At 46.6% G+C, this 18,295-nt stretch overlaps 2 protein-coding genes and 1 long non-coding RNA gene across 4 annotated transcripts in view; 2 read left to right on the plus strand and 1 right to left on the minus strand.

Moving 5' to 3' along the window:
* Positions 1-2,148, minus strand: part of LOC123497134 (uncharacterized) — a 27,939-nt gene extending 25,791 nt beyond the window's left edge. Inside the window, exon 1 of the long non-coding RNA XR_006670532.2 lies at positions 1,362-2,148. This is a non-coding gene — a long non-coding RNA (uncharacterized lncRNA). The remainder of the gene's footprint in view (positions 1-1,361) is intronic.
* A 230-nt stretch (positions 2,149-2,378) lies between these two features.
* On the plus strand, positions 2,379-5,534 carry LOC109743911 (protein RKD5). The gene is made up of 5 exons (XM_020303001.4): positions 2,379-2,792; positions 2,886-3,162; positions 3,255-3,460; positions 4,683-4,906; positions 5,069-5,534. Exons 1-5 carry the CDS (start codon positions 2,720-2,722, stop codon positions 5,339-5,341), a joined length of 1,053 nt encoding a protein of 350 aa, XP_020158590.1. The 5' UTR covers positions 2,379-2,719; the 3' UTR covers positions 5,342-5,534.
* A 7,382-nt stretch (positions 5,535-12,916) lies between these two features.
* On the plus strand, positions 12,917-17,537 carry LOC109743909 (probable serine/threonine-protein kinase PIX13). 2 transcript variants are annotated; one of them, XM_020302997.4, is made up of 5 exons: positions 12,917-13,312; positions 13,431-13,825; positions 14,333-14,468; positions 16,073-16,215; positions 16,313-17,537. In XM_020302997.4, exons 1-5 carry the CDS (start codon positions 13,222-13,224, stop codon positions 16,919-16,921), a joined length of 1,374 nt encoding a protein of 457 aa, XP_020158586.1. In that variant the 5' UTR covers positions 12,917-13,221; the 3' UTR covers positions 16,922-17,537. The 2 variants fall into 2 exon arrangements, with proteins under 2 accessions (XP_020158586.1, XP_020158587.1); XM_020302998.4 differs by having other exon boundaries at positions 13,434-13,825.
* Positions 17,538-18,295: the final 758 nt, after the last annotated feature.

Below are 18,295 nucleotides of genomic sequence, written 5' to 3' on the forward strand. Positions count from 1 at the left end.
CATCTAGTTCATGCCAATGCTCTGACTAGGGAGTTGTCTGACCACACTACTCTCCTCATATCATCAGGGAAACTTACAAAAAAAATATGTTTTCAAATTTGAAAAGTTTTGGTTTCAGGGGCCTGCCTTGGATGATGTGTTGAGGAAAGTTTGGTATAAACATTACCCTGATTCTTCCTTAATAGAGAAATGGCAGGTTAGAGCTAGAGCTCTTAGGAAGGTTCAAAAAGGATGCAACTGGATGTTGAAGTTGTCTATAGGAGACAAAAAAGAATCTTATTGAGGAAATTGATATGTTGAATAAATTAGAAGAGATTAGTTGTTTAAATTCTATCGATAGACCTCATAAACAGAACTGCAAAGGGATTTGAGAATTATTCTTAAATAAGAAGGAATAAAGTGGCTGCAAAGATCATCTCATGAAAAGGAATTTTTTGAAGGAGATGCAAATTCCAAATACTACCATGGTAAGGCAAATAACAGGTAAAATCCACGTCCTCGCTTCACTTGTGGTTATTCCTTCGCTGCACTTTTACTTGCTTTGCATGTTTGTTAGCTTGCTATCTAGTTTTTTGCCTAGCATACCTTGTTTTGTTCTTCCTTGCCATATAGGTTGTACTCACCAAGTTGCATATCTAGAGAATCTACTTTATCTGCATTACCTAAATTGGAAGATAAGCTTAAAATTTACAGTCTCCTATTCACCCCCTCTAGTCAACCTCTTAATCCTTTCAGGCCAGACATAGTTGTGGCCCCACCGCTCATCGCACATGGTGATAATCCTACAGCACCTTGAGGTTGGGGGAGTCGGCGAGGGGCGCGTCCACACCATGGCGATTGATTGTAATCGCAAGGGACACGAGCGAGCCCGTGGAGGATGCAGTGGGAGCGGCACGCCCACTGCGTGTCAACGGTTGTGTGTTTGCCTATTAAGGTAGGTCGGTGAAGGTGTGATCCGCCAGTTCTTTCTGAAGTAATTCAAGAGAGCACATCGTGTCCAATTCTGAAGGGCGCTGCACTCTCATGACTCCTCGTATGTCCACACATAGTTGATGCCGAAATTGGGTGCACGCAAGAAGATTAAAATGATTCCTAATCAAATCCAGCCAAGTTTTTCGCACATGTTGCAACAAAATATAAGCAGAGCAAGAAAAATCTCGGGGAATCCATAAGCATCCACAACACTTCCTGAATAGCAAACATCTAAAATTACTACTCGCAAAGAGTCCGCCATAGATGTAGATTTCCCCAAGTATTGATGAAAAGCAATAGAGGATGTGCCTGCCTAATTCCGGCAAGTAACCTACTCGTGTGCGTGAAGGATGAAAGAATATCAGTTGAGGGTCAGGGGACGAACTAACCTTTGGCCAGGAGCAGCATCGATGTAGGCGAGGACAGCAACGCCACCCCCTAGTAGATGTGCAACGTCTTGATCCATAGACCCGTGGGGAGCCATGGGCACGTCGTCGCCGATGCTGAGAGAGTCTCAACGGTGGGGTGTGACGACATCAACCCTCACCTCCTCACCTGATGAAGTTGTTGTCGACGTCAAGCGGCTTTATTGGAGCGTGGCCGCCACCATGCGGAGGTCCGCCACACACTTCTTGAGATTGAGGCATCATGCTACCAAGTCATCGATCTTGGAGGACCGATCTTGATGAGATTCGTGTTGGAACACTGATTGGTGTGGATCTCGTCGAGGGATGTGTTGAGCTTCTCGAGGTACTCCTTGAACGAGTGTTCCATGGCTTTGATCTGGTTGTGGACTTGGCGAAGATGATGAGCCTAGACGACGTGACCCAGTGAAGGGTGGTGTGTGATTTTCTGATACCAAATGTTAAGATACAGTTGTAGTTTCTCCATAGAAGGATCTTACTCACGGATGGTTTGGGGAGTCTTAATCGCAAGAAAGAACACATGGCATTGATAAAATAAAATATAGGTAGTAGGTGCCAAAGCCGTTATCCGCTACACGCCCTCCTTTCCCTGTGGTAAGGTATAAGCGACAACGGTAGGTGAGCTGGCGACGCAACCCGCTTGGGCCCTTATTTTTTTCTCTCCAATGTAAGGCACCACTAATGAGCCTCATCAAAGAAAAGAAAATAATAACTTCGGTACACATGCATCTCTATTTTTCGCTTCAACTTTTCAGCTTTTTGCATCGGACCACTCTTTTCTTTCTAAGCACCGGCCTCACGCTGAGAGCAAGCATTGGAGAAGCAGTACAGGAGGCCGTTGAGAGGGCGACACAGAGGGCCCTCTTTTCACACACCGGCAATCCTTCCTGGACTTGGTTGTCGCGTGGCAGCAACAACACGGGGGAGCTGATCAACGTGAAGGAAGGAAGGCCTCGGTGGTGCCCGCTGGCACCGTGAATTCCACTGGAAACGGCGATGCACGGAAAGGAGCGCGCATGACAACAGGGATAACGCTGGAATCCACGCCGCTGCAGCTCCAGAAACGGAAGCCTTTTATGCGCCGTGGCTGGCTGCATCTGGAGGAGAGCGCGCACTGCAAGCTTCCAAACATGAATTCGATCGAGCCGGACGAACGCCCAACTACAATCGTTGTTTGAATCGTAGCGGCAGGGCAGCCCACCTTCCTCCCTGTCGCCGCCCGCTTCATTCACCCCGCCGGCGCGAGCCGCCCCCCTCCAATTTCCCACCCAACCAATCTCGGCTCTTCCCCCCTCCCCCGCCCCGGAGGCCAGATTGGTTCCATGGACGCCGCCGCCGCCGCCGCCGTCACCACCCTCTCCGCGCTCGCCGTCTTCGCCAGCACGCTCCACCAAGGTCGCCCCCTCGATCGTCTTCCTCCCGCTCCAACCCCTCGCGTCGCACGGCGTTTTTGTGTGTGACGTACGGCTTTTTTTTTCTCCTTCGCAGGTGCCGTGCGGAGCGTGCACGGGTACAGGGTCGTCGCGATGGGAGGGAGGTGCGCGTGGGACCGGTGGGTGGAGCGGGAGTTCGCCTTCTCCCCCACCTCCTGCCGCGAGGTCCCGCTCCCCGCCGCCGCGCCGCGGATACTCCCGGTCGAGTGGCGCGGCCGCCCGGCGTACCGCGAGGGCCAGGTGTTTGGCACCTGGCGCTGCGTCCTGGCCTTCGACTCCATCGCCGCCGTGCCGCTGCCGCCCACGCCTCCCCCGATGCTCTGCCCCTTCCGGTAGTAGTACATCCGATTCTTCCCGTGACAACTCGCTGGCTGATTGCGAATTGAGGGCTGACAGCGTCGTTTCTTTTCTGTCTTGTCATCAGGAACCCGGGGCTGGTGTGCGTGCCTTCGCTGTACAACGACCTGTACATGGTGTATCAGTTTCAGAAATTTCAACAGGTCCCGGAGCTCGTCAAACGTGATTCGGATGAGAAATCGACCCGTTTGGATGCAGAGGATAAAACTTGTGATGTTGAAGTTAAAGAAGAGTCAGGGTCTGATTCTGATGAGGATCCCCAATCTGGTGAAGGTGATTGCGTCTCCTCCATATTCTCATCTGCAAAATCTAACAAATGTAAATGAGATGCTGTCACTAGTGTTGTTCTCACTGTCGTTAGTGTGAGGTGGATGTTGAATCAGGGGTTTGGGTGTGCGGCCAAGGCAAACTGAGAGACTGGTCTTTACATACTGACAAAGGAGAATGAGTTGGTTGGACTGGGAGAGGGGATTCAGGGATATGAACTATGTTGAAGACTAATGCATTCTAGTGTCCACACCTAGCATGACAATGGCTAGCTACCTACTTCCCTTCCTAAATAAATATAAATAACAATGGGGCGTCTGCTAACTGATAAGTACTATTACAGTACGTGGATAGACCACATGTTCAGAAAAAAAGGAAAAAGATACCAGTTTCATGAATCATCAGGATAACAGTTCTTCAGGACAGATACATTTGATAAGATAGTCATAGCTAATCTTATTAAGTTCATGGTAATGCAATATACAAGTTGATTCTTTTATATGGGATATTTCTAAAACAGTAATTTTACTTATTTTTTCATATAATATTGAACTAAGTTTATGTAAATGGGAACATGTATTTCAAACTTCTCGCAACTATTCAAAAAGACTTTTCATCACTATTTTCAAGTGTAAAACGTGAAAAAAGGACTAGAGCGGGCTTAAGAATTCCAAAGCATATAAATTATTTGTGTCAAGTATGAAACCTTACCTTTTGTTTCTAGAAGGTTCAAACCACAGGAACCTTGTTTGCAACTTAGTCTAAATATCCTTCTGGTACCGAATAAGCAGCTAAAAATGAGGCGAAGTAAGTGCAAAATGAAACTTTTCATTTGTGATCTTATTTTTATGGCAATGGCTGATGTTATGCAGAATTGGGAATCATATTTTAGCTATTAGATTGACTCATGTCATCTGAATAACTGTAATTAAAAATGATTCAAGGAATGACTTACAGTTGCTTCTCATAGAACTTCTGGCCTGTCTATTCTCTGTTGCTTGGCGCTCTCCCTGCCAGGAACTTAAATAGTACTACCTCTGTAAATTAGTATAAGAACGTCTTATATTAGTTTACAGAGGGAGTATATATGGACAATTTCAGTAATTTTAGAAGTACCGTACCTTCTGAAGTCCTATTCTGCCTGTGTTGTTTCATTTGTCTTCATCGCCATGATGCTTTTCATTTCGTCTTCAGTATGCTGATCCCAATCTACATATGTCGGATGCAGAACTTCCAGCACATGTTGCGAGACGCCGGAGAGCCAAGAAGCAGCACATAGCTAGCATCACTCTAGCTGACATAGCCCCGTACTTCCATCTTCCAATCAGAGAAGCATCCAGGGCTCTGAAGATCGGAGTCAGCATACTGAAGCAGAAATGCAGGCAATACGGGATACCCCGCTGGCCTCACAGGAAGATCAAGTCCCTCGATTCACTGATTAGTGATCTGGAGGTAAATCTGGCAGCACCCTCTGCCCTTCTCCACCTGATCAATGATTCCGGTTTCGCAAACATAGCTGGGCAACATTTGGCCGTAGTCTGCAGCAGTGGATCATGTAGTGCCGACCTGCTGACACCAACACAACACATTCTTTTTTTGTGTCCATTGTTACAGTTTGTGATGGACGACACAGATGGAGATGTTGTGCAGAAGGAGACTAGCAGGCAGAGGGAGAAGGAGAGGGAGAAGGAGAAGGAGAAGGAGAAGGAGAAGGAGAAGGAGAAGCAGGAGGCGATCCAAGCGCTGGCTAAGCGGAAGCGGTTGCTGGAGAGCGAGAAGGAGATCATCCAGCAGAAGCCTGCCCTGGACCTGATGGCTGAAACCAAGCTGTTCAGGGAGGACGTTTTCAAGAGGAGATACAGAGCTAAAAGATTGCCCGGTCACTGATTGCTTTTGCTTTCCTTTCCGAGGCTTGACTCTCATGTCATGTGTAAGTGTAACTATAGTGCTCATTCTTTGGACAGCAAGGAGCTGGTTTTTTGATAGGAGTAGCAACATATATTACTTACCAAAGATGGTCAAAGCTATCTACCGCCAGTGTCTCGAGCTGTGCTTAGCCCGGCATCACTGCTAGGCGTTGCTTGGTGTTGTTTCGGTAATTAATAATACAGTACTCCCTCGGTCCCAAAATGTAGGACGTTTTTTGACATTATAATAGTGTAAAAAAAGTCTTATATTTGACACTATAATAGTATAAAAAACATCTTACATTTTGAGACGGAGGGAGTAGTACAATACTACTAGATGATTACTGGTGCTTGTGTTGCCGTTCGGGCAGAGTGAACTAACTGGAATTCAGTCTGAAAATTGAGGATAAAGGAACTCCACTGTCAAAGTTCAGATTTACACACGAAAAGGTCTTATAAATTTTGCAGTTGGAAGTTCCAGGCAGCCGCGGTGAGAAGCCCCCATCATGTTCAGACTGGCGTGGCTAGCTCGAAAGCCCACCTGTGGAAGTTATCGTGTGCCTGCCTAGACCACCGTAAGTTCACGGGAAAACTCTGACCAGTTAACACCTCAGGGTTTTGAGAAGATTCGCCGTTCGCTACTTTTAGTGTTGGGTCGAAACTGAAGGAGTAATCCGCTCACCTGTTAATTTCCTAACGGAAGTACATTTGTTCATCAAGATCCAAGTATGAAGCACTCGAGTATGTAAATCAATTTCAGTTTCAGGTGTGTTCTTCGGAGCATTAGAACACGGCTGAAACCGAAACTGCAAGACGCACTCCAACACTGCAGCAGTTTTTACCCACATGTTGTGTGTGTGTGTGTGGGGGGGGGGGGGGGGGGGGGGGGGGGTTAACATTTTTTTTTAGGGAAGGGGGGTTTAAACTTTTAACCCGCAGATATTTTTTGTAGGCGATTTAACCCATAGATACGGCCAGTCTTACGGGGCAGCCGTTTTAACCCGCAGATGCATCTGGCCCAGGGATGGGCCCATTAAGCAACAGCTCGAATGGGGTTCCGAGTGTTAGACCGTTGTCTTCTCATCAGAGAGAGAGAGAGAGAGTCTTGGACCGTTGGACGCGTCCGCTTCCATGGACGACACACTAAAAAAAGGCTGGCGAGTTAATTCCCCTCTAAACCGGGAAGCACGACACTACACGAGGCACCGCAAGTCCACCCATTCAGATCGACTCGCTCACAGTCACGGTAGGTGCCGGTGCGGCACGGAGACTTCTGATCGGGTCAGCGAGGAGGACGCAAGCGCATGCATCACAGACGGCAGTACATATCTCACCCGTCGATCCACTCAAGTGTACTCTAGATCGGACCATCGGGGCATGCATGAATCATGAACTTAACGGGGTAATTGCTTCCTTTTATGCATGCACAAAAATGTAAAGGATTACCCTGCAAGTCAGCCAATCACCTCCCCGGCCTTCAGATCAAACGCAAGTCAACGTCCAGCATTACCCTGCAATACCTCTTTTTTTGTTATTATCAGAAGAAACATACCAAGACATCTATAGTACGTAGATTGTATGGAGCAAATTGTTTTTCACTTTAGCTATATGTAAGTTACCAGAAAATTGGATAAGGGTCCGTCGATTTTTCTGACCGTTGATTGCTGCTTCAAGATCTGCGCTTCCATTTTTTTTTGTGTGTTGTGTCTGATTTGGCTGGGAATTCAGGTAGCCACTAGTTAACGAGCGCTTCTTTGGGAGCCTTGCAACGATCAGTGCCACTTGACGCGCTCTCAGCCATTCGCCACGTGTTGAGCTCTGGGTGCTCCCTTCGGATTTTTTTCCCGCACGCGTTTTCGTCTATGTAACGGTTATTTTTCCGGGTTTTTTTCGACATTTTGGTTTTTCACCGGTCTTCCTTAGCTTTTCGACCAAAAAAATTTCGATTTTTTTTCGCGAAAAAACACGTTTTCATTTTTTCCCCTTTCGCGAGAGGCATGGTTGTGCTTTCGTGAAAATCACGGCCGTGCCTCTCGGAAACGGAAAAAACGCGTTTTCTTTTTTTTTTCTTTCGCGAGAGTCACGGTTTTGCTTCCGCGAGAGGCACGGTTGTGCTTTCGCGAGAGTCACGGACGTGCCTTTCGGAAACGAGAAAAAAAGTGTTTTCTGTTTTTTTTCCTTTCGCGAGAGTCACGGTTTTGCTTTCGCGAGATGCACGGTTGTGCTTTCGCCAGAGTCACGGTCGTGCCTCTCGGAAACAAAAAAAACGCGTTTTCTGTTTTTTTTTTTCCTTTCACGAGAGTCACGGTTTTGCTTCCGCGAGAGGCATGGATGTGCTTTCGCGAGAGTCACGGCCTTGCCTCCTCGAAAACGAAAAAAAACATGTTTTCTCTTCTTTTTTCCTTCATGAGAGTCAAGATTTTGCTTCTGCGAGAGGCACGCGCGTGCCTCTTTCGGAAAGGGAAAAAACCGATGCTCCCGGTTTGGTTTTTTCGTCCGATTTTTTTCGTGAAAATAAAGTTCATCAAAACGTATCAACATGGGATCTAGTTTTGAAGATCTCGACGCGAGGAATCCAGCGGTGAAAGTGGTTTGAGATTTGGACGCACGGTTTGAGAGATAAAACGTTTTGAATAAACGGATATAAAAAAAAAGGGAAAACTCCCAGGTTGCGAGAAGGGGCGCGCTGCATGTGCGCCACTTGTTGCAACCTGGAGAGTTGGAGTGATCTTTGCAAGAGTACTCCTCAACCAGTGATTTCGGGGAATTCAACTGACCAATGTTTTGGGCGAGTCAAACCTTAGCAGGCTGAAGCCCATCAGCCCGTATGACGACCCAGACGTCCTCTATCTTCTTATGTTTTTGTCTATCTTTTTTTTCTGTTTTATTTGTTTTTTGCTTTTCTTTTTTATTTTTATTTATTAGTCGGTTTTAAAATTTTATTTTGTGGGTATTTTTAGGATGTTGGTTGGGTGTAAATGTATGTACATAAATACTATATAATATGTGCAAAAACTGCACTAGTATATAATTATTCTTTGCATATTATAAAAAGTGCAAATTAGTGTAAAGTTGTGTGTAAGTTTTTCTTAATTTTCTTTCCTCTCAAAGGGTAATAACAATGCCACTAATTATTTCTTTCTTATGAAAATTTATTGTTTTGATTTTATTCTAGTGTTGATTTTATTTTCTTTCTTCTTTAAGGGTAACACCAATGCCACTAATTCATTGCTTCTTAGAAAACTTCTTGTTTGCCATAATTGCACTATTGTATGCTTATTCTTGCATATTTTCAATATGCGCAATTTTAGTGTATATTTTGTGCAGATTTTTCATTTTTTGTTTTACTTTTCTTTCTACTAAAGGGTAAATACCAATGCCACTAGTTCATTCATCCTTAAAACACTTCATTATTTTATTATGTTTTAGTTTTTATTTGATTTTCTTTGTTTTTAAAGGGTGATACCGAAGCCATTAATTCATTCTTTCTTAGAAAATTTCATATTTTATTGTTTTTGTTTTTGTTTCATTTGCTTTCTGCTTTAAGGGTATTACCAAAGCCACTAATTCATTATTTCTCAGGAAAATTCATTATCTTGATTTTATTTTAGTTTTTGTTCAGTTCCTTTCTTCTTTAAAGGTAATACCAATGTCACACATTCGTTCTTCCTTTTTTATGAAAATTCCACTATTATATGCCTATTCTTTCATATTTTTTAAAAGCGCATTTTGTGTGTATATTGGGTGCAAATTTTGTCGTTGTTTGTTTTAGATTGTATTTTTTGTGTTTTAGTTTTTATTTCATTTTCTTTCTTCTTAAAGGGTAATACCAAAGCCACTAATCCATTATTTCTTAGAATATTTAATTATTTGGTTTGTTAGCTTTTGTTTCTTCTTTAAGAGTAATATCAATGCCTCTAATCAATTCTTCTTATGAATATTGTTTCTGCAAAAAAATCCACTATTGTGTGCTTATTTTTAAAAAGCGCAATTTTCTAAGAAACAATCCACTATTATGTGCTTATTCTCGCATATATTTGAAAAGCACAATTTTTTTGTATATTGTGTGCAATTTTTTTAATTCTTTGTTTGACACTCTTCTTTCTTTTGAAGGGTAACACCATGCCACAAATTCATTCCTTCTTAGAGAACTTTCTTATGAAACTTTCATTATTATATGCTTATTCTTGCATATTATGAATTATGCGCAATTTCTGTGTAAACTGTGTGCAATTTTTGTCTTTATTTTATTTGATTTTTTCTTTCCTTTTTCTGAAGGGTAATGCAATGCCACTAGCTCATTATTCTTGGAAAACTTCCCTTTTTTGTTGGATTGTGGTTATTTTCATGCTCTATTGCATTCGATTGCATGATGTGCCAAAAAGTTGAGAGATTATACAATTTAGATATGATTTTTTAGCACATGCGTGTATCTGTATAGTAGGTTGTGCTTTATTCATTTATTTGATGGCTTACACACCGTACACTTCAAGCTCTTGTATGCATGCATTAATCATTCATTTTGTGTAGAGTAGTTAGCCGCACTGGTGGATAATGGAAAATAAAAATTGGGCGGGCCAGCCTAAAGGAGAACACAGAAAAATATAGAGTCTTGCCTGTGCCTGTAGAGTGTTGCTTGCTAGTGTAGTTTAGCTGATAATACGGTCTTGCAGTTGCATGTCGGACTGATCAGCTGATTCGAGCTAGCTAGCTAATACTAGCCGACCTGACAGATCAATGGTGTAAGCGAAGGATATTCAGTGTTGCATGCGAAGACATGAGGGACGAAGCGAGCCAGTGTTGTACGTACTAATGCAGTGTTGGACTGCTCAATACATATTGATAATATAATTTTTTCCACATGGGCTGGGCGCCACAGCTGCTTTTTCCCTCTAGTAGCTCCCGTCTGTGGTTAGCTAGTTGTTAAAGAAGAAAACTGTGACTGACCCAAAATTTTAGATTCAGTCACCTGACATCTAGCCGCTCTCCATTGTTTTTTAGGGGAGCAAATTGTTTAGTATTAAAATTAGAAACAATTATGACATTTTGTTTTCTCACACGCACAACCGAACATCAGATATTGATGTGGTGGTAATGAATTCGTGAGGCGACGCGATAGCGTTTGTGCGACAAGCTCCAGACAGGTGCGCCCAAAAGGCAAAGTTACTTGCACTTTTGCGCTTTTGCACAGCCAAACACCATCTGATTAACCTTTTCCGGATGCTGAAATGTCGCATTCGGACCCATCATGGATACCAGTGCGCTCTGCTCGCTGCTCAGGGGAACGGAATGATTAATACTTCCACGGTTCCACCCAAGAGTAGTTCACTGACAGGATTGTTATTCACCGAAGCAAAGTACTCAAAAGGTGGCGTGCCAAGAAGAAAATACCAAAACAAACGTGAAAAAAGACTGAGCTGCCGTCCTAATTTAATTTAAAAACACTCAAACTTGCAACGAGATGCGACAATCTTCACTGGTCACTACTTACTCGTCGTGTCGCAACCACAAGTGTCAGCACGAAACCGTGTGGCATTTGGTCTGATGCAAATCGAAGCGCGTAGACATCTCTCTCCCGCCGCGTGCCGTGAGTAAAGGCACGTCGGACACTGTCAGCACACGATCCCCTCCCACACACAATATACTCCCTTCGTTTTTATTTAATCCGCATATTAGCTTTGGTCAAAGTCAAGCTTTATAAACTTTGACCAAGTTTATAAATAAAAATATTAAATTATACAATAACAAATCAATACTATTAAATTTATTATTGAATATACTTTCACATCATATAGATCTGTTACTGTAAATGTTTATATTTATCTCTATAAACTTGGTCAAACTTTACGAAGTTTGACTTCAGTCAATTCTAATATACAGAGTAAATAAAAATGGAGGGAGTACTACTCCTAATAGTAAATAAAATACCTCGCGACTTGGAGGCGCAGCTGTCTTGAAATGATGTGAACGAGACACGTAACAAGTCAACCAGCGCGGTCAATGCTTTATACTAGCAATAACTTATTACAATCTGGGCACAGATCGACCAGAGAGAAGCGAAGACGGCACAATCCCATCCGACACGATCCTGATCAAGCCTTTTACCAAACTGCGTACTCTGCTTTGTCAAATATACTCATATAAAACCGTGCCTTTTTTATCCTCGCTTTGTCAAAGGCTTGCGCTTTTTGCACTTTAATTACCTACAGGCTCGCATGAGATCCAATGAACCTGAAGTGTCCAAACCTGGGTCCCTCGGTGAACCCAGAGAACAATCAACAGGTCTGACCTTGGCGCCATTTCTGATCGTCGTTAATTAGTGGGGGTAGGCTTCCACAATCCACATCCGACGATAGTCGTCGATCCGGTCCAAGATTATAACCAGTAGTTTGCGATCTCCTTGATGGCAATTTTACCCACGGGTACGGGTACCCGCATGGGCAGGGTATGGGCATACTTTTATACCTACGGGTAGTACACATATCCTATCCATACCTTGCCCGTTTGTGAACTAATGTTAAGTTGTCGTCAATTAGTCATTAATTTATCATGTGACTCGTCTACTCCTATTGACTTAAGAGTATGTTATGATTTCTAAATTTTGATATTGATCAATTACTCATCTATCTATTATTGAGCTGAGATAATTGATTTTTTTTGTCAAATGTGTAATTAGTGAGCGTAAAATTGTGAACAACTTATCTACTATTTGTTCTACCCGTTGGGTACCCAATGGGTACGGGTATCCGTCGGGTATAGGTACGAGTAAAGTTTAATACCCATGGGTATAGGTATGTGTAGAATTTTGTATCCACTAACTATACGAGTATGGATATGGTATTGCTTTACCCTGCCCATATCCTACCCATTGCGGTGATGGTTCTTCAAACGGATCTTGTTCAGGTTAGGCCCGGTGCCGGCCGCCAAGCACGGGTAGAAGTGACTGAAAAACATGTGCAGGTCGCATTCGCGTCCGCGACAGAGGATCGCATCGTGCCGGCTTCCATGTGGCATGGTTTCCACGTATACGTATACCTAATCCAGCAACATGGAGTATAATGGCCGCTTGGAGTATCCAGCCCAGCCTTTGCCTTTACCTTTGCCTCGTGTAGTCGTGTAGATGTCGCCTAACAGTCAGGAGCAAAGCGCAGCACGGTACCTGTGCCCCGGACTGACCGGACTCGTACACGGCGGCGAATTCTCAGCCCGTCTTCACTCCGGGTCGATCTCTGTCAGGGCAGCATGTCCGGTGAAAACCCGGCCTGGCCGCCATTAATCGCACGTCCGGCAGACAGTGACCGGACATGTCATTTGTCAGCTTCTCCCCAAGATCACTTTCCTCCTCCCCTTGCAACTTGCCCGGAAGCCGGAGGCACGTCGAGCAGACACCGATCGACGGGGGGGCGGTCCTTGATGGCTAACGGGGAGCATCCGGCTTGACCTGCCCAAAGTAAACGCATAGGCTATTTCAGCCGCGCGCTTTATCTGGCCACACAATCGAATCAAAACACACTTACACACATACATAGCTGACACGGGGCACGCGTATGTCTGCACAGCACCTTTTAACACTGCCATCTTGGGCACAAACAAAGATCCCCGGGGCGACAGCGCCACCAGCCTCCCATCGGAAGGTCGGGTCTTCCATAACGCGTAAGCCTCGGCTTCCGCTCGCACGAGCAGAGCAGAGCAGACGCGCGCGCGGCTCTCCTTTTATATAGGAGTATCTGAAGCGAAGCAGCATCTCTCGCCGTAGCTAGCCTAGCAGTCTCTCTCGAGCTGGAGAGGACACGATCCTACGGAGCGGAGAGTGAACCGTCGATCCGTCGAGCTTTCTCCAGTTGAGCTTGAAGAGCTTCCATGGGGAACTGCTTCGGCTCCGAGGAGGACGAAGTGGAGGCCGTCAAGCAGGCGCCGGGCCACCGCGAGCACGGCCATGGGCGCCCCCAAGGTAACGCCACTTCTCCCCAGTGCCATTTTGCAGCCGTCTTGGTCCTGAAATCTTACTCAGATTTGCTTTGCTCATTCAATTCCGCGTGGCTCACTCGCTAATTTCTTGTTCTTTGCAGCAGCGATTGCAAGCCGCGGTCCTCCTCCCATGGCGGCGCCCAAGGCCCACGCCGCCGTGGGGGCCAGGAGGTCCCCGGGCTCGTCGTCCATGAGCAGCGTCACCACCCAAAGCACCAGCGCCAGCACGTCGGCGGGCGGCGGCGTGCCCGAGGGGGCGGAGCCGGAGGGCAGGATCCTGGAGGCGCCCAACCTGCGCATCTTCACGTTCGCGGAGCTCCGGGCGGCGACGAGGAACTTCAAGCCGGACACGCTGCTGGGCGAGGGCGGGTTCGGGCAGGTGTACAAGGGGTGGGTCGACGAGAAGACCATGAACCCGGCGCGCAGCGGCACCGGCATGGTCATCGCCGTCAAGAAGCTCAACCAGGAGAGCCTGCAGGGCCTCGAAGAATGGCAGGTACGCACCACTACAACCCTACCTACCACCAGCTCCTCAATCACATCCATCGCCATTGCAGCCAGAGTCGTTAGCTCATAGAGAAGTGAAAGAAAGGCGCGCACGCGATTCAGCGGTCCATTTTTCTTTTGACAATCCGGCCCAGAAATGCCGAGAGGATATGCCGCTAAAACTAGCTTGAGCTTACAAAATTGGTTACCGGCACCAATAATTGCGTCCGTGGCTAAGCTAGGGCCAGTTCCACACGGCGTGTTCACATGGCCAGACAGTCAGACCATCTCTTTCAGATGTTCATACATTTGTATACAGTATAAAACGAAGTTGTTAATTCGCTGGAGAGTACACCTCCTCACCTCACGTGACACATAAATTAGTTGTCGTACAGGTCGGCTTCCTGCTCCCATTTCTCGCCGAAACCCGCAGAAATGTGCACGCAGATCGTTGCCTGTTGCTAGGCCTTGTGCTGATCTGATCTAACCCGTGACGCGCGCTGTAATTTTTTTGCAGTGCGAGGTGAACTTTCTGGGGAGGATATCGCACCCGAACCTGGTGAGGCTGCTGGGGTACTGCCTGGAGGACAGGGAGCTGCTGCTCGTCTACGAGTTCATGGCCAAGGGCAGCCTGGAGAACCACCTCTTCAGAAGTGAGTGCTCCTCTCCTATCGCTGCAGTTATTACCACACTTGTTCCTCCGATCTTGGCATTATTTTTCCTGTCCGTTTCGCTGCAACTTCACCCGTCTGGTTTGATGTCGACTGGGTTGACCTCTTCTGACAACGATCTTGGGTTGTCTACGCTAACTAAGTGTGATGGGATGGGATGGTCTACTCGCAAAAGCCAAATAAACTAAGGTGAAGGTGATGTGATTGTCATCATCAAAGTGCTAGTATGAGATTATTTCCTCGGTGGTGCCAACCGATAGTATAACGACATGACAAGAACTGGGACCTGGGCCGCATGCATGACCCGGTCCCGGTACCCGGACGGTGGTGATTAGGACCCCCGGGCAAAAGACAAAATGGGCCGTCCGGTTTGTATCGTACGCCCAGAGCCCACTTGTCTAGAAAACAAATATGATTGTTGACATCATTTTTTTGAAATTCTCCTCTAAGAAACATGAAAGACTTTTCCCCCTGAATAAAAAGAAGCACTAACATAATTTGAACAGGCAATTTAATCTTGTTGGGAAATTTAAAACAGGATTAAAGTTGGGCATACTTGGGTACCATCAAAGATGCTCACGTTTACTTGTGATATTGTGTGTACAAACTATAAAGTTTTCATGATTATATTTTAATGTCCATTTTTTCCTTGAATTAGTGTAATATTTTCTATGAGTTACAAGCACGCTAGTGAAAATTGAAAATTAAAGAACACAATTATAATTTCCAATAACTCTCAAAAGGATATTTTGTCTCCATCTGAAAGGTAAAGATGGCCAGGCCTAGAAAGGGCGGGCAGCAAATTGCTGGATTTCAAAGCCCAGCAATTGTTTTGGACAATACATGCCCATATATACTTTTTTTTCCTCTTATAAATGTGCCTTTTTACGCCCTACCTATTACTTTGAGTACTAATTCTCCGTCACCCATCACCACCACGGTAGCCCCTATCCTACCATCGAAAGTTGATAGGGCAGAAATTTGAATGATGCGTCGCCGGCATGAAGGCCGTGCGATCCGTCGAGTTATCATGAATCATCGGATCAGCGAGCAGAGCCCCCCTAAGAAAACCTATTACTTTGAGCACGTGGAGTTCCAAAAAATGCACGCCTTAAATTCAAAAAGAAAAGAAAAAATCCACGCCTTAAAATGGGTGTAAATGCGGACAGGGAGTTTATAAGCTCAAATTTACCCTTGCGAGCAATAAAGTCAAAAAATAGTTAAATTTTTTGGCAACAAACATTGTTGAACGTTCTACATACCTGAAAATTTCCATGAAGAAAAAACATTCATAATGCTCTCGGCAAAAAAAAAGCTAAAACGACTATTTTTTTAAAAACATTTTGTAGAGCTGATTTTGTGTGTTTTTCCTAGACCACCACAGATGTGATTTCATCACGAACAATTGCGCACAGGAAGAGAACTAAGTAATGTTTGTTGTAACAAAAAAATCCATTTTACAAATTTACTGTTCATAGTATTAGCATATGAGCTCGAGACTAGGACATTGTTAGTACAATTGTGGTTTTTTAGTTGAAGCACACTAAACCAAGATGATGAAATTAACATGCATTTTGTGATTGCAGAAGGCGGATCTGTCCAGCCCATCCCATGGGGCCTGCGGCTGCGGATCGCCATCGACGCCGCGCGCGGCCTCGCCTTCCTGCACTCGTCGGAGAAGCACGTCATCTACCGAGACTTCAAGGCTTCAAACATCCTCCTCGACACGGTACGACGCAATGCCTCTCCATAGCAACAAACCAAGAAACATCGAAGTTCCACGCGCGAAACCTAATCTATATCCCGCTCTCCTCATCATCATGCAGAACTACAACGCCAAGCTGTCCGACTTCGGCCTGGCGAGGAACGGCCCCACCGGCGGCGACAGCCACATCACCACCCGCGTGATGGGCACCTACGGCTACGCGGCGCCGGAGTACGTGGCGACGGGCCACCTGTACGTGAAGAGCGACGTGTACGGGTTCGGCGTGGTGCTGCTGGAGATGCTGACGGGCCTGCGGGCGCTCGACACGGCCCGGCCCGCGCAGCAGCTGAACCTGGTGGACTGGGCCAAGCCGTACCTGGCGGACCGGCGGAAGCTGCCCCGCCTCGTGGACCCGCGGCTGGAGGGGCAGTACCCGTCCAAGGCCGCGCTGCGGGCCGCGCAGCTCACGCTGAGCTGCCTCGCGGGCGAGCCCAGGAACCGGCCCTCCATGGCCGAGGTCGTCGCCGCCCTGGAGGAGATCGAGCGGATGCGGCCGCGGCACCGGCGCGCGTCGCCGGAGGAGGACAGGGAGAGCGGCAGCGGAGCGTCGTCTCGGAGCGCAGCAGGGCGGAGCGAGCGCCACGGGCACCGGCACCAGCAGCAGTCGCCGGGGCCGAGGTCCGGGTCGGACGGCGCGCGGGGCGGCCACCCGTCTCCTCGGGTGAGGTGACGATGGCCCAGAGCGAGCTGACTCACTGAGATCTCTCTCGTTGATCTTGATTCGCTGCCGGCTTTTCGGGCCAGTTTTCCTTGTCTTGGGCTTCTCCTGGGCACGTTTCATACTTTCGGCCCACCGGTTCAACGATGTGCAAAGTGAGGCAGGTCTGGAATAGGTAGGGAGACGATTCAAAGATGGAGAAAATGTTGCAGAGAGCCCAGTTCTGATCCAGAATCCAGCATCGACATGTCTTATCTCATTTCATCAACTTAACACACGCACATGCGTCTACTAATTGCTCTTGGAGGGCGCCAATGTTGGAATGCTCCCTTCTCCTTGATCCAGTATCTGCAAAACTAATTGATGCACCCTCATTGTACCAAAGCAAACCTTTTTCTTTCTTTCTTTCTTTCTTTCTTTCCTTTTTCAGCTTATCTTAGATTTTGATGTATATAACTAGTTTATATGTAACAAAAAGTACTTTTTGTAGATTACATGATGCGGAGGTCTGAACGGAAACATGTATGTAGTATTAGCTCCCTGCTGGTTGAATTTAACTTGAATGCACAGTTGCGCCTGTTCGGTGAGCAGGCTTTGGGAATGTTTATGGCTAGCTGGTGTATATCCAAACAATGTACTTTTATTACAGCATCTCCAACAGCCACGTTATATAAGCGCCGCACCGAAAAATCAGTGTTTTTTGCACGCGCTATCGTTTCGGGTGCTCCAGCGGAGGCGCAAAAACCGCGCGCGAGGCATATCTAGTTCAGCGCGCTGGCCGAAACGCCATCGCGCGCCGCTTGTTTGTTGCGCCCGCTCCCGCGCGCTGGAGTCTCTAGCACTCGCTCGCAACTCCACCTACCCATCCAGCCGCGCGCCGCCGCCCCCCGCGCCACCCGGCAACCGTTCCGGCGCTTCCCCGGCCTATCCCCGCACCACGGTGGCTTCCTCCGCCTCCTTCTAGTCACCGCCGCCCCTCGCACGTGGTGGTCCTCCGACGAACAGAGCGTGGCCGCTCGCTGCCGCTCGACACCCGCAAGGTGTTCGACAAAACGCCCGCAAGGTGTGTATTGCTCAAACTTCATGAATTTGGTGCATGTTGATTGTAGTTTTTATAGCCTAGTATTGAACATTGTAGATGAGTTTGTCGTATGATTCTTCTGAAGAAGAATTTGATATGGAAGAGGAGGAGGATCTTGCAATGATCCTAGCTATGCACATCAATAAAAAACCGAAGCACGGTGGTTCGGTTATGGGTCGATAGAAAATTTGGAGGGATAGGATCGATGCCCATAACAGATTGACGAGGCACTATTTCGTGGAGAATCCCACATACCCGGAGTCGTACTTTCGTCGCTAGTTTGGGATGAGCACCGAGTTGTTCAG

This window comes from Aegilops tauschii, chromosome 2 (genome assembly GCF_002575655.3).
Source record: "Aegilops tauschii subsp. strangulata cultivar AL8/78 chromosome 2, Aet v6.0, whole genome shotgun sequence".
Classification (NCBI taxonomy): domain Eukaryota; kingdom Viridiplantae; phylum Streptophyta; class Magnoliopsida; order Poales; family Poaceae; genus Aegilops; species Aegilops tauschii.